The following is a 13,782-nucleotide window of genomic DNA, read 5'->3' as shown; positions in this document are numbered from 1 at the left end:
GGTAAGATTCTACACAGAGCCTTACCAACCTAAGACAGAAGTGCATTGCCTTTGATAATGCATATTCCATGATGGGTAAGGAAGGCATTCTTGTCAGAACACCCTAAGACAGGCTCAGTCTTGTTAATGAAATAAAAAAAGGGGAGAGGTGGAGAGCCTTTGGGGCTGCTTGGCAAGAAGCTGACATGGGCCAAGGACAAGGAAAGGGGCTGCTTAGCAGGAATATGACATTGGCCAAGGACAAGGAAGTAGGCTTCAAGCAGGAATCTGACATTAGACTAGAACAAAGAAGTAATTTCAGGTAGGAGCCTAAATTGTAGGCTACAACAAAGAAGTAATCTCAGGCAGGAATCTAAATATTAGGCCAGAACAAAGAAGTAATTTCAGATAGGAATCTAAATTTTAGGCTAGAACAAGGAAGTAGGTTTCAGACACGAAAATGACCTTGGGCTAGGATAGGGAAGTAGGCTCAGATACTTTGGTCATCCTGATAAGCCTTTAGAAACAGTGATCATGGGAGTGTTCATGTAACTGGGTTTAATGCCTTGATTTTTCTTTGACTATTTGTGTTTATTGTATTGCTTGTTCCTCGACTATTTGCATCTATTGTATTGTTAGATCCTCAACCTAGAAATGACCTTATTACATGCATGTAATCAAAATGGTATAAAAGCATAAAGGAAGAGGGGGTATAGGATAGGGGTTTCTGGGGAGGGGAAAGAGGATGACATCTGTATTGTAAATAAATAAAATATCCAAAAAAAAAAAAATAGACTACCAGGCCAGAATGTGCTAGCTAGCATGGCCAGAGCAAGAGGGAGAAAGGAAGTGGGGTGGGGAGAATAGGCTACCTTGGGCTGGAGAGATGATGCACCTGTCAAGAGCACTGGTTGCTTTTGCAGAGGACCTGGGTTTGATTCCAAGCCTACACGGCATTTCACAACCATCCTCTTCTGACCTCCTTGACTGCCAGGCACACATGTGATGCACAGACATACCTGCAGGCAAAATACTCATACTCAGAAAATAATAATAAAAAGCCAAAGAGCAGACTTCCCTCTCTGCCACCTGAGGTATAGCAGGACAATGTGCCTGTAGCCAGTGATGGAGTCCTCAGCAGGTTCCACACCTTCCTAGTACCCTCCCTAGCCCTGGATTTCTCAGCCTCCAGCTTCCAGGAACACACTTTCTGCTCAGCCACTGGTCTACGGGGGTTTGTCCTAGCAGCTTAGATGGCTAACAGTCAAGGCTGCCTTCCTGGCTCTCACTGAGGCTGCTGTGAGCTACTTTCCAAGAGGAATGTCCGAGTCCAGAAGCAAAGAACTCACCACTCACATGTCCTGCTTCTTTCCCCCTTGCCTCCTCCCTCAGTTCTGATTTCTGGGATCCATCCAAGGTCATCTCCCACTCTTAGGTGCTTGTCCTTGGTTCTGTCTCTGTAGGAACCCAAATGGAAGTGAAGTATCTTAAGGGAGGTCTCACCAGGAAGAAGGGGCACTGCCCTCCAGAGCCAGGTGGTTCCTTCTTCTTGTTAAGTTATTTCAGTAAAGCCTGATGACCATGCCCAAGGGCCTCATAAAAGCAAATCATGGTACAGTCAGGCCAGCCTTCTGAATTGTGGCCAGAGGAACTCTGCCTTGCAGCAAAATACTACTTTGCTTTTCTTCTCTTGCAGAGCCCGTCTTTCCTGAGGTGAACAGGAAGCCTGATAAGAAGGACTGAGTACACATTAGTGTAACTGTCCTGTCTCTGAATCCTACTAGGTTGTGTGAGCCTGTGCTCACATCCATCACCATGACACCAGACAACTCTCTGGGTCCAGGTTTCCCATCAACGTGACTGCAGACGTAGGGCAAGATGAAACAAGAGCCTGCTGGGCAGGGTCACACAGCTACCCCGAGCCACCCACACTCTTAATAAACCCAATAAGTTCATTTATTTAGCTGGACTGGACAGACTCTTCCTTTGGTCTGTCTGCATCCATCTTATTGGGATGAATATGAGGGTCATCAGGCAAGAGTCTGGATGGGAATGACCGAGGTGAACCTGCGCCTGTACTCAGCAGATGAATCTCTCTCGGAGGTCAGCGCATCCCCTACTAAATGCTTCGAAGCTACAGTTGGGTTTTGACTATGCTCCAACAGAGAGTAAGGACCACTTGCCCAGTCAGCGCAGGTGTGTACTGACCAAAGGTCACCATCCTTGTTATAATGTCTTTTACATCACAGTGTAGACCCCATCTCTTGTGGGGTTTCCTAGAGAATCGTGAGAAGAAAGATCCTACAGAACAATCTTTTTTGCCATGATTTGGGAGAAAAGGGGGACCATTCCCTCCTTACATATACCGTCCGTGTTATAAATATTCATTAAAAACATCTTTGAAGCCTGTGGTGGAAAAGCCACTATGCTCTACCTACTCTTGGGACAGCCCAGTCCAGTCTCTTCTTGAGTCAACACTTTGCTCGGCTTCACTAAATAAGCTTCTTAACTCTGTCTTCCGACTGGATTCTTTCCCTCTAGAAGATGGAGTTGGAAGACCCACGTAATAACCAGACACTTCATTCGTGTCCCAGGAAACCACACAACAAATTACCATTTCTAAAAATATGTTCAGGAGAAAAGAAGCCCTCAAGACCTAAAACAGGAGCCTTTCCTAAAACCAATGCCTTCCCAGTTACAGCACACAGCTTCTTGACCTCCGTTAAACAGGATGAGCTGTGGCAAGCAGAAATCCAATGAATAATAAATCAGGCTCCTGCTTGTCCCTTGATATCCCACTAAGCTTCCTATGCTATGAAATGGACCGTGTTGTTGAGATGCCTCTCATGACCGGAAAAGTCCTTTGTTGAAAATGTCACATATTTCCCAGCACTTTGAGATGTGTCCCTGAGTCTGAATGAGACATCATTTAACCTTACAATTTTTTAGATTCGTTTGTTTTATTTTATGTGTACAGGTGTTCTGCATGGATGGACGGATGTGCACCACATGTATGCAGTGCCTGAAGACACAGAAGGTGTCAGATCTCCTGGAACTAGGGTAGAGATGTCTGTGAGCCACCATGTACCCACCATGGACCCACCATGTACCACCTGGGAAGCAAACCAGCAGTAAACACTCTTAACTGCTGAGCCGTCTCTCCAGTTTGTCATTTAACATTTTAATCACCAAAACCAGAAATAAATTCCTAGGTTTCAAAATCGGTCAACAGTTATAGATTTCTCCTCCTCACTTCTTCCTTTCAAATGTATTATCAGGACAAGATGTTGGCAGTCCTCCACGAGGACAGCAAGGCTCCACCCAGGAGGAATTCTGGGCTCAGTCCTCCACAGGGGACAACAAGGATCCACCCAGGAGGAATTCTGGGCTCAGTCCTCCACAGGGGACAACAAGGGTCCACCCAGGAGGAATTCTGGGCTCAGTCCTCCAAAGGGGACAGCAAGGGTCCACCCAGGAGGAATTCTGGGCTCAGTCCTCCAAAGGGGACAGAAAGGGTCCACCTAGGAGGAATTCTGGGCTCCTATTGAGGATTCTGGAGTGGGAGGCAGTGGAGACCACAGAGTGGACACTGCCGTTTTCATCCTGTTCTGGAGAGCAACTTCAGGGAGGACTTATTTTGGCTCATGGTTTAAAAGGAGACAGGCCATCATGGTGGGGAACAGGGAGCTTCATGACAGCCACAGAATAGGGCTGGACCTCCTACCTGCTCACATCTCACTGAGACAGGAAGCAGAGACAGCAAGTTGGGGCCTGGCTATCAACCTCCAGGCTGTACCTTCTAAAGGTTCCATGACCTGTCAGAGCAACCCCACCAGCTGGGACCAAGTGTTCTAACATCAGAGAGCCTGAGGAGAGAATCTCACAATTCAAACAGATCTGCTACCACCTCTCTGCAGACAAGACACAGTACAACCCACAAACAAGGCATAATCCCCTTCCTCCTAAGCACACAGTAAGCTCACACACCAAGGATCCTAACAGAGGGTCCTCTAGCAGGCCTTCCCATGCATGTAAGCAAACTTGCCACCCAGCCATCTCCAACCTTTGCCCGCTTCCATGTACCCATCCTGGACCATCACCATGCAATGTATTTTTCTCTGCTTGCTGTCTTTCTCTCCCACTACAGTGGAAGCACCTCTATTCAAGGATGTGTATATTGTTCACAGCAGGACCCTCTGCGGTGACTGCACACAGCTGGTGTTTTTAGCATGGTTTTACTGAGATGAGACTACTCAGGGTGAGAGATGGTCTCAGGGAGCAGAAGTAAGGAAGTGAGGCGAGTAAGGACCAGGAGAAACTAGTTAGAGATGTTATCAGGGTTACAGCTGGAGCAAAGAACTTTTGAAAAGTTTCCAGAAGTTTCTAGAATGTTCCATGGAGAAGCAATGGCTACAACACTATTTCAAATAAAGAGCCCATTGCACCACCTTCTTCCAACTTCTAATTGTCCTTGACACCTTTGGCTTCTCCTGGTGGCTTTTCTACTCTGGTCTTTTGACCCTGCCTGTGGTCCTTGCCAGCCCCTTTCTACCATTCCTTCTTCTCAGGGCTGTCACACCTGGGAATATGAGTAGAGACACCTTTTCCCTTCCCTCCCTTCCCACCTTTTGAGTATCTCCCTATAGCTTCCAGTTGGGAAGCCGCCATCTACATGCAGAGTCTTTGGCCTCTGTCTAGGACACGGGGTCACGACCTTCTCCTAGCCATCCATCCACAACTCGGATTCATCACCCACCCCCTGCCAGACACACACCATTTGATGTGTTTTCTTCTGAACTCCCCATGTGGCTGATACACTTCCACCCACCCTTGTCTCTCAGCCCAGAACTTCACAGTCATCCCCAGTCACCAAGTACCCTCGGGTTTCCTCAAGAACGAGAGGCTGCTTCGGTGCCTGCAGGTTTCCGCTTATGTCTACTGTTCTAGCTATCTGAATGTTCTCTCGTAGGCACTTGAGACGAGCATAGCGTCTGCTACATTTCGTGATAGTGAATAGATTCCACAAAGGCATATTAGGCTACATACAAATCTGTCTTCGCTCCTCATGGCCCTCCCATCTCCTGTCCTCCTAACCTGTCCTAGACTCCCATGTCTCCCCTAGGGACACCTCCATGTCACCACCAGACTCACTGGAACCCCTTACCTCAGTCCTTCCCTGATACGAACATTATTTTTCCCTCAGGATATCTGCCTCCACCCTCACTCCAGACTTCTCCCCAGACTCCTTCAGAGACATTTTGTCTGATGTACATGCCACAGTGGTGTATGCTCGTGAGAATGTGGGAACTTGTGTATACAAATGTCCAGACAGCCACACCAGGTGTCTTCCTCCATCACTCTCTGCCTTTTTAAAAAAAAAAAAAAAAAAAAAAAAAGACTTTGACCAAACCTAGAGCTCACCAGGGGCTAGACTAGCTGGCCAGTGAGCTGCAGGGATCCTCCTGTCCAGACCTCCTTTGCCCTGGGAGATCTCTGCCCTTGGCTTTTAGTGGAGATCTGAACTCAGTTCCTTGTGCTTGCAGGCAAGCACTTTACTGGCTGAGCCACACCCCAGCCCCAGCTCCAGGCCCCCAGTTCCCAGAGGTGTTTATTTGCGCAGGTATTTATTTTGTCAGGTCTTGGTCACACTGCATCCCCAGGCGGGTGGGCACGGTTCATAAATCTTCAGGAAAGCGTTGTAGGGGAGGAGTCAGCTAAGCATACACACACACAGTTCAGTCCATAGGTACAGGAAAGACCACGCAAGTGGAGTCACTATAGTGAACAGCCCTGCACCAAAGCTGCTTTATTCCCGTTTCCAGACATGCTTGGTCTGTCACGAATACAGCTAATTCCTACAACCAGATCTGTCTCCTGGGGTGGGGGTGGAGGGAAGTCACCCCACAGCACTTAATCTGTTGCTGTTTTAAACCTGTTGCTTCTAGATTGCAGAGATGGCCAGAGCCACAACCAGGAACCTAACTTAACTCCTGTTATTTTGCTGCTTTCATAATACCCTTAGCCAGAAGGCCCCAAGCTGGGTGCCTTTTCTATTTAGAAAGAGTTTCTAAACCTTTCTCCTTTCACCCTAGACTGAGGGTTGAAGGCAGGGTTGGCCTGGCTGCCTGGAGACCCCTGGTTACAAGCTAGCAGCGAGGGAGGGGAGTGGCTGCGGGGCTTCCTGAGTGTGCGTTCTGTGAAATACGATTAGAGGGACCCAGCAAATTCTAGCACCCTGGGCATAAATAATCACTGTGCTCTGCGAGAAGTGAGGGTGGCGGGACTGTGCGGGCTACAGCAGAGGGAGCCCCCTCTCTCCTTGCTCGGTAAGAGTCTTCATCTCAGCCAAGATCCTCACCACCCAGAGGAATCCCATAGAACTAGACTGCAAAGGGCGGTCTGTCGTGAGCTCCCTGGGAAGGTGCGAGCCCAGCCCGCACCGCTCAGCCAGCCAGAGCTTGGGGGTGCCTGAGACACTCTCTGGCGCCACTTCGCGACCAAAAGGTAGGCTGATGGGATGTCATCCTGGGAAGAAATTGCGCACCTTTTCCCAAAGGCTTTTTGCGCCAAGGGCAGGAGTTGCACCCAGATCTTAAAATTGTGCAAGAATAGAATCCAGGACGCCAACTGCGATTGAGTTCTGAAGTTGAGAGCCCGAATCTCCACTCTCACTTGTGGGAGGCCACTCAGGTCTGAAGTGGTCCCAGAGAACACGCCAGAATTACATTTGCTCACACCCAGCCTGGGAGGGTCCCCCAGTTTCCTTGAAGGATTTGATCCCCAAAGCTCACTGAGCGTGGTCAGCTTCTCCACTCCAGATAAACGCCTGTCTCTCACCGGGAGTGGGGGTAGCGCCCTCCCCGAAGAGGACTCTGCAGAGGCGCCGAACAGGTGGGGAGGAAGCTCCTCAGATAAAGAGTGAGACTCTCACAAAGTACCCCGCCTGGGAGGGGCTACCCTCATTCACTGGCCCGCTTCCTTCTCTCCGGGGGCCACATCAATCGGTGGTCTCTCCAGTGGCTGCCTCTGAGCACGTGTCCTGCTGGACTGCGTCAGCACTGGGTAAACAGATGACTGGCTGCGTACCGGGCGGGGCTATTTAAGAGCCGTCGCCCTCCCGCCTGCCCTCAACTTAGTTGGACTGCAGCCTTCTCCGCTGGAAACCGCCAAGCCAGCTGATTCCCCATCCAAAGGTAAGTCGTTGGCCGATCCAAGAATCGTGAGTGTGAAGAATATTGGCCTGCAGCCTTGCACCTCTTGCTGTTTAGTCTTTCCTTTGGCTGTTCCTTCCCTCTCTTGACAGCTGGAAAGATTTCCTGAAGTCAGAAATAACCTTAAAATGCGTCTGGGTGGGTACTGCTGCAGAGAGACTTGTTCTTCTGTGTGTTCTGTTTATGGCAAAGCTGAGGATAGCCATTCTTAGGGTTTCCCTGCTGTTCGGAGCACTTTGCAATCTTTTAAAAGAAACTACCTAGAGGTTTTAAGACTTGTGCCTATATTTTAAATGCTGCATTAAAACAAAAACAAACAAACAAAAAAAAAAAAACAGGGCTTTGGGGGATAGAAACACACCGTTATGATACCGGACCCATCTGCTCAGTTCTCAAATGTAGCGGGGCTTTGGCCACATCTGAGGACTGGGCACAGATTTCTGGCTTTTGCTTTGTATAGTGGCTTCCCGTAAAATGCAGAGGAATCTCTATAAATACAGCTTCTCTTTATGGGCCCACACTTAAAACGGTGTTTCCCATTGTCCTGCCATTTTTTAATGTAGTGAATAAATTTAATCTCCTGCATTTCTCTCCAGGAGGATCCTCCCCGTGTCGGTCTGTCTGCCTTTCTCTGTCTCTCTTTCTCTGTCTATCACGGGGGTAGGGGGGCTTCACTCTGCTTTTCTGGTTAGAAGAGAGATAAGCTACAAAAGGCGTCCTGGAACGTCAGAAAAGCAGGAAAAGGCTCTGCTTCTGAACGGGGCAGAAAATCGGGTCTCTGCTGGATTCCCTGGTCTTGGGTGTGGATAACACAAAGCCAGGCAGAAATGTCCCGAGGCGCACGGTGGCCCGGGGGCGCAGCTAGGAACTTTGCTTGATTATGGCTGAGCCAGTCTGGCGCGGCTGCAGCCCCCACGTTCAGCCTCAGCCTACCTCTGTGTGCGGGACTTTGGGCTGCAGCACGCCGAGGCCAGCCTTTGGTTCATGCTCCGCGCCTTTGCTTCCCATAGCCATGAAGAGCGGCGTTTGTCTGTGCGTGGTGATGGCAGTCCTGGCCGCAGGCGCCCTGGCGCAGCCGGTAGTTCCTGCAGAAGCTACGGATTCCGTGGAGCAGCGGGCGGAGGAGACGCCCCGAAGGCAGCTGAGGGCCGTGCTGCGGACGGACGGCGAGCCCCGAGCGCGCCTGGGCGCACTGCTAGCACGGTACATCCAGCAGGTCCGCAAAGGTAAGGATGTGCGCTCTCCCTCAGGCTTCTGCTGCGGCTCCAATCTTGATCCTTTCAGCACCCGCAGGGAGGAGGAAACAAACAGGGGACGCACAAGGAGCAAGATTTTCACTTTTCTTCTCTGAGGTACGCTACACTGCGCTGTGCAGTAGGCTGGTGGTGTTCTCAGTGGAGGTGGGCAGAGGGCTTACCTGGATGGTAAGGGGAGTCGCCTAACAGACCCTTTTCTGAAATGATTTTGACATGGTTTTCGGGATGAAGTATAACACCATTTTAGAACAACATTAAAAAAAAAATAATCGAGTGCTGGTAAGAATCCTCAGATCCGCCCCATCCCCTCTGCTGTATATGCAACGGAACTGGGACCACCAGACACAGACTATGGGTACCCCTCTGGCAGGAAGTGGGTCGGTGCTGAGACAGCCTGAGATCTGAAAACAGCAGCTGGCCTTGTGTACCTCCCCCCGCCCCCCAGTACATAGCAGGAAGAAATGGTCAAAGGGCCAACAGTGTTCCCTTCACTGTGAGTAGGGGATGACCACACAGGGAGAGCTGTATCTTACCTTTTTATATCTGTTTTCCATGAATTCCTGAATTTCCATGAATTTCCATGAATTCCATGGGCGATTCCCCACCTTGTCCATTGAATGTTCCCTTCTGTGCCCGAACCTCTCATTTTCAGAGAAGAGATGAGAACAGAGCGAATCAGATCCCCTCCCAGGTCTGGGATTCCGAGGGCAGCCTTCAGAAGTCATGGCTGGCCCCGAGGCAGCTTTCATCTCTGACTTTATCCGCAGTGGTGTGGACGGCGACCTCTGGTTGGGTGTTAACCTTGACCAGTAAAGCTGGATTAAAACGCGGGAGGTGGGCATCCTTTCTGTGGAGCTCACTAACCCAATTTGCCCTGCCCGCCATTTGAACAGCCCATGGCTTGTTGGCTCTGCCTGCATTGGACTTGACTGGTGAGGGGAAACTGGAGAACCTGGTTGGGTCTCCTAGAGCTTCACATGAAGATAAGACCAGGAGAAATCAAACGATGTCTTACTTTTTTTTTCTTCGTGTTTGGGAACTCCCACTACAGCCACCACTTTCTAGGCTATTTTCCTGCTAATTCAAAAGAGGGGAGAAAGAGAGAGGGAGGGAGGGAAGAAGAGTGAAGGAGGGAGGGAAGAAGAGAGGGGGAGGGAGGAAAGGCTAGAGGGAGGGAGAAAAAAAGGGGAATTAGATATAGATAGATAGATAGATAGATAGATAGATAGATAGACAGACAGACGGATGGATATAGATAGGTGGATGGATGGATAGATAGACAGACAGACAGATGGATATAGATAGATAGATGGGTGGATAGATGGATGGATGGATAGATAGATAGATAGATAGATAGATAGATGAATAGATGGATAATTAGGTAACAAGAAAACCTGGAAACCTGGGGTGTCCCCTCTCCATCCCCTCTGATCACTCTTGTAGGATCTGCTCTCTGGTGTAGATGACAGCAACCCCTTCTGAAGGATTCTAGACTTCACTGAGCCGTCGGTCTGGAATCCCTTGGCCCAAGTTTAGGAGTATTCCAAACAGCTCTAGCAACAGAAAGCCCGGCTGTCTAGTCATTGCCTAGAAGCAACACGGGATAGTGGTTTTTCCTGCAGAGGTCTAGCTAGAAGCTCCTCTGAGCTCTCTTCTTCATCTGTTGGACTCACTGAGCCCAGAAAGGAGCAGCCATTATTTAAGTTTGTTTGTCCCCACACCCAGGATCAGGGCTAAGTATAGAAAAGCTCATACTCACAATCAGGGCTAAGTACAGAAAAGCTATGCTCACTTACTTGACAAATATAAACTAGGAATCAATAATATCAACACTGCACAAGTTCTTTGACTATTTTATAATGTTTTTTAATGCATATCAGTCTTAAAGATTCTAGACAAGATTCTTTTGACTGATTGGGGCTTGGTATTAGTAGACTACTGACCCAGAGTACACAAAATCCTGAGTTCAATTCTAGCACCACATGAAATTGGGTGTGGTGATGCACACCTGTAATCCTAGCTCTCGGGAGGATCAGTTTAAGGCTCACCTCTGCTATGCAGCAAGTTGGAGGTTAGCCTGGACTATATGACATCTTGTATTTAAAAAAAACCTAAAAAATAAAACAAAACCAAGTTTATCCTTAAAGCTTTTCTACAGTGCACTTAGTAGTCCAGGAAGAGTCACGTCCCTGCAGAAGGGAGGCAGCAGCAGCATGCAGTGTCCAGTGCACACTTGACCAATGCCTACAGCATTGGTTATATAACTATATAACAGTGAACATCTTGGAAGGTCAAGCTAAAGAAAGCAAGTGATATCTGTGCCCGTGTTGGCACATCTGGGAAGCAGCAGGGTGACTCTGTGCAAGTTTGACTTCCCCTGAGGTTTGGAAGCTGGTCAGCTTCCTAGCTTACCTGTCTGAAGGAGTCGGATCCCTTACCTCCCTCTATGACTTGGTTCTAAGTCCCTTCACTGTGCAGTACTGGGGAAGGAGAGGTGGTAGCGCCACACCTGACAACAGATCTGTGTAGCTTATGAGAACGGAGGCATGTTCCAAACACAGCATCCACGACTGGTTGCATGGCTATGCACCAGCCAAGCTGCTGGCTTGACAGAAGTGTTGATTGCACAAAGCCCTCAGAGTGGACACTAATCTCTAAGGCAGGAGGACAGGCTGTGTTTCCATAAGTACAGGGACCCAGGCTGCATATATTGTTGGTTGTTTTTTTTATCTGAAAGGTGGTGAACATTACCTAGCTTGGGCTTCTTTGCATGGGTGGGGCTATCTACAAAAAAAAAAAAACAAAAAACAAAAAACAAAAAAACCCTCAGTGACTGAATTCTTAGTTCCCAAACAGGGAAGACATGGGGCCAGAGAGAGGAAACATGTAGTTGCTACTCATTGTGGTGGTTTCCTTAAGATTAGCTGGTTAAATTCATTATACAGTAAGTCTGGATAACCACAGATAACTGACTCTGTGGTGTCGTTTGAAAAGAATGTTTTATTAATGTGTATTAATTATGCCATAATGAAGAATTCCATTATGACATTTAGTGCATGCATATCACATTCAAATCATAACCCACAACCCTCATCTGTTCTCTCCCCTTGCCTCTCTCCTGCTCCGATCCTCTTGCCAAGTAACCCCTCCTCTACTTCCCGAGATTCTTTTCAATGACCCAACGGGTCTCATTAGGGTTGCTTACTGGAGTGTGGGCAAAGATGTATCAGGAAGTAATCCTTTTGGTTGTGCCTGTGGGCAGGAGCTGGCCCGGAAGCCACCTGCAAGATATCCAGAAGGTAGAAACATTGTAGTCCCAGCTTAGTGGGAGCCATTGAGAGGTTTACACTTTTCCACGGATGTCTCGAGGGACCCCCTTTTAATACTTAGTCAGCACAGAAGGTGCTACACCGGTTACCAGCCCTGGAGGCCATTGCCAACAAACATTGTGATCTGGAACCATGCCATTCACCTTTGGAGGGAGGAATCTTGTCACGGCGCCCCTCCTAGCCGAGATCACACAGTCACCACAGGCTAGAATCCATTGCTGGTTACATTGTGGTTTGATCAAAATGGCTGATTTAAGTTTTGTCTTTTGTGACTTTTCATCCAGGTTTTTTTTTTTTTTTGAATGTTGTCACGATGCCAGTATTTTAACCTGACAGAATGTATTCTTCTGGTTATTATTTTTAAAAGAATGTAGCTTTCAAATTTATCATTTGTAAACAATATTCATATAGAAAGGGACCTTGATGCTATTGCTTTTTAAAATTTAAATTTTTTTTTTCTTATTCACTTTACATCCTGCTCACTGCCCCCCTCCTGGTCACCTCATCCCATAATCCTTCTCCATCCCCCTTCCCCTTCTCCTCTGAGCAGATAGGGGCCCCCTGAGTATCCCCACTCCCTGACCCTAGTACTTCAAGTCTCTTCAAGACTAGGCACTTCCTTTCCCACTGAGGCCAGACAAGGCAGCCCAGCTGATAGAACATATCCCACATATAGGCAACAGCTTTTGGGATAGCCCCTGTTCCAGTTGTTCAGACCTACATGAAGGCCAAGCTACATCTGCTACATATGATCTGGCCAAGGTCCAGCCAGGGTATGTTCTTTGGTTGGTGATTCAGACTCTGAGAGCCCCAGGGTCCAGGTTAGTTGACCCTGTTGGATCCTATTACTTTTTAAACATTTATTTATGAGAGGCTGTGCCATGGTAACCCTGTGGCCCTCAGAGGATAACCCACAGGAGTCTGCTCTCTTCTTCTACTGTGTGGGTCCAAGGACTCAAACTCAGGTGGTCAAGTTTGGTGCTAAGCGTCTTTACCCACTGAGACGTCTGATTGGCCCTCATTCTAAAAAAATTCTTGTTTCTTTGTATCTTTGTTTCTTTCTTCCTTTCTTCCCCTCACCCTCTGTGTATCAAAAGGTGTGTACTTGGCATGGTACACTGTAGAGGTCAGAGGTCGACCCTGGTGTTGGCTGGTCTTTATCTTCCCTCTTGTTTAAGGGGGGGGGGGGCGAGGGGGAGCTTTTTGTTATTTGTTGATATACTTTGTACTCAGGGCTACTTGACCCATGAGCTTCTAGGGGATTCTCCTGTCTCCACCTTTCATCTCATCACAAAGACCCGAGTATGATCCCCAAGAGACCACATGAAAACCAGGGTGTGGTCTGATCCTACAACCCCAGACCTGGGGAGGCAGATAAGAGGATACTGAGGGCTTGCTGGCCAGCTGAAGTAGCCCAGCCAGTGAGTTCTGGGTACACTGAAGAGCTCTGTCTCAGTAAGATGGAAAAGAGATTGAGGTGCACACAGATGTTCATATGCACATGTATATGTTTTCATGCACGTACATGCACACGCGCCCCGGCTTTCACTAATGCTTTAGTCTTGACTTAAACTAGCCATATTCTCAGCTCTAAGGCTCTCCTCTCCTTCTCTTCTACCCACAGCTCCTTCTGGCCGCATGTCTGTTCTTAAGAACCTGCAGAACCTGGACCCCAGCCATAGGATAAGTGATCGGGACTACATGGGCTGGATGGATTTCGGCCGGCGCAGTGCTGAGGACTACGAATACCCATCGTAGTGGACCAGCGTTTCGGCGCTGCTTGGAGGAGGCGGAATGAAGAAACAACCACACACATGACCCCTCTCCTCTAATGCCTGACATTTTGAGTATCTATTTATTAAGTCCCCAATGTGAAATCGGTCTGTTCAGAGTGTGCAATGTAGCCACACCTCAGCCCAGCTGTTCGGTTGGAAGGCAGTGTTTCCCTCTGTTGACTCCCAGACCTAATGTTGCTATGCTATTAAAGAGATTTCCTTCTGCCCCTCA

The 13,782-nt window shown here is 48.4% G+C and overlaps 1 protein-coding gene across 1 annotated transcript; it reads left to right on the top strand.

Annotated features, from left to right (window-relative positions):
• The first annotated feature begins 7,057 nt into the window (after positions 1-7,057).
• Positions 7,058-13,782, top strand: Cck (cholecystokinin). The gene is made up of 3 exons (XM_034484275.2): positions 7,058-7,172; positions 8,201-8,416; positions 13,400-13,782. Exons 2-3 carry the CDS (start codon positions 8,203-8,205, stop codon positions 13,531-13,533), a joined length of 348 nt encoding a protein of 115 aa, XP_034340166.1. The 5' UTR covers positions 7,058-7,172; positions 8,201-8,202; the 3' UTR covers positions 13,534-13,782.

The sequence above is a fragment of the Arvicanthis niloticus genome, chromosome 21 (genome assembly GCF_011762505.2).
Source record: "Arvicanthis niloticus isolate mArvNil1 chromosome 21, mArvNil1.pat.X, whole genome shotgun sequence".
Taxonomy (NCBI): Eukaryota; Metazoa; Chordata; class Mammalia; order Rodentia; family Muridae; genus Arvicanthis; species Arvicanthis niloticus.
The sequence above is the reverse complement of the archived record's forward strand: the minus strand, read 5'-3'. Positions and strand labels throughout refer to the sequence as shown.

Coding starts and splice junctions, on each gene's coding strand:
- Cck (XM_034484275.2), top strand. CDS start 8,203: ATGAAGAGCGGCGTTTGTCTGTGCGTGGTGATGGCAGTCCTGGCCGCA. Junction 8,417..13,399: donor CATCCAGCAGGTCCGCAAAG/GTAAGGATGTGC, acceptor TTCTACCCACAG/CTCCTTCTGGCCGCATGTCT.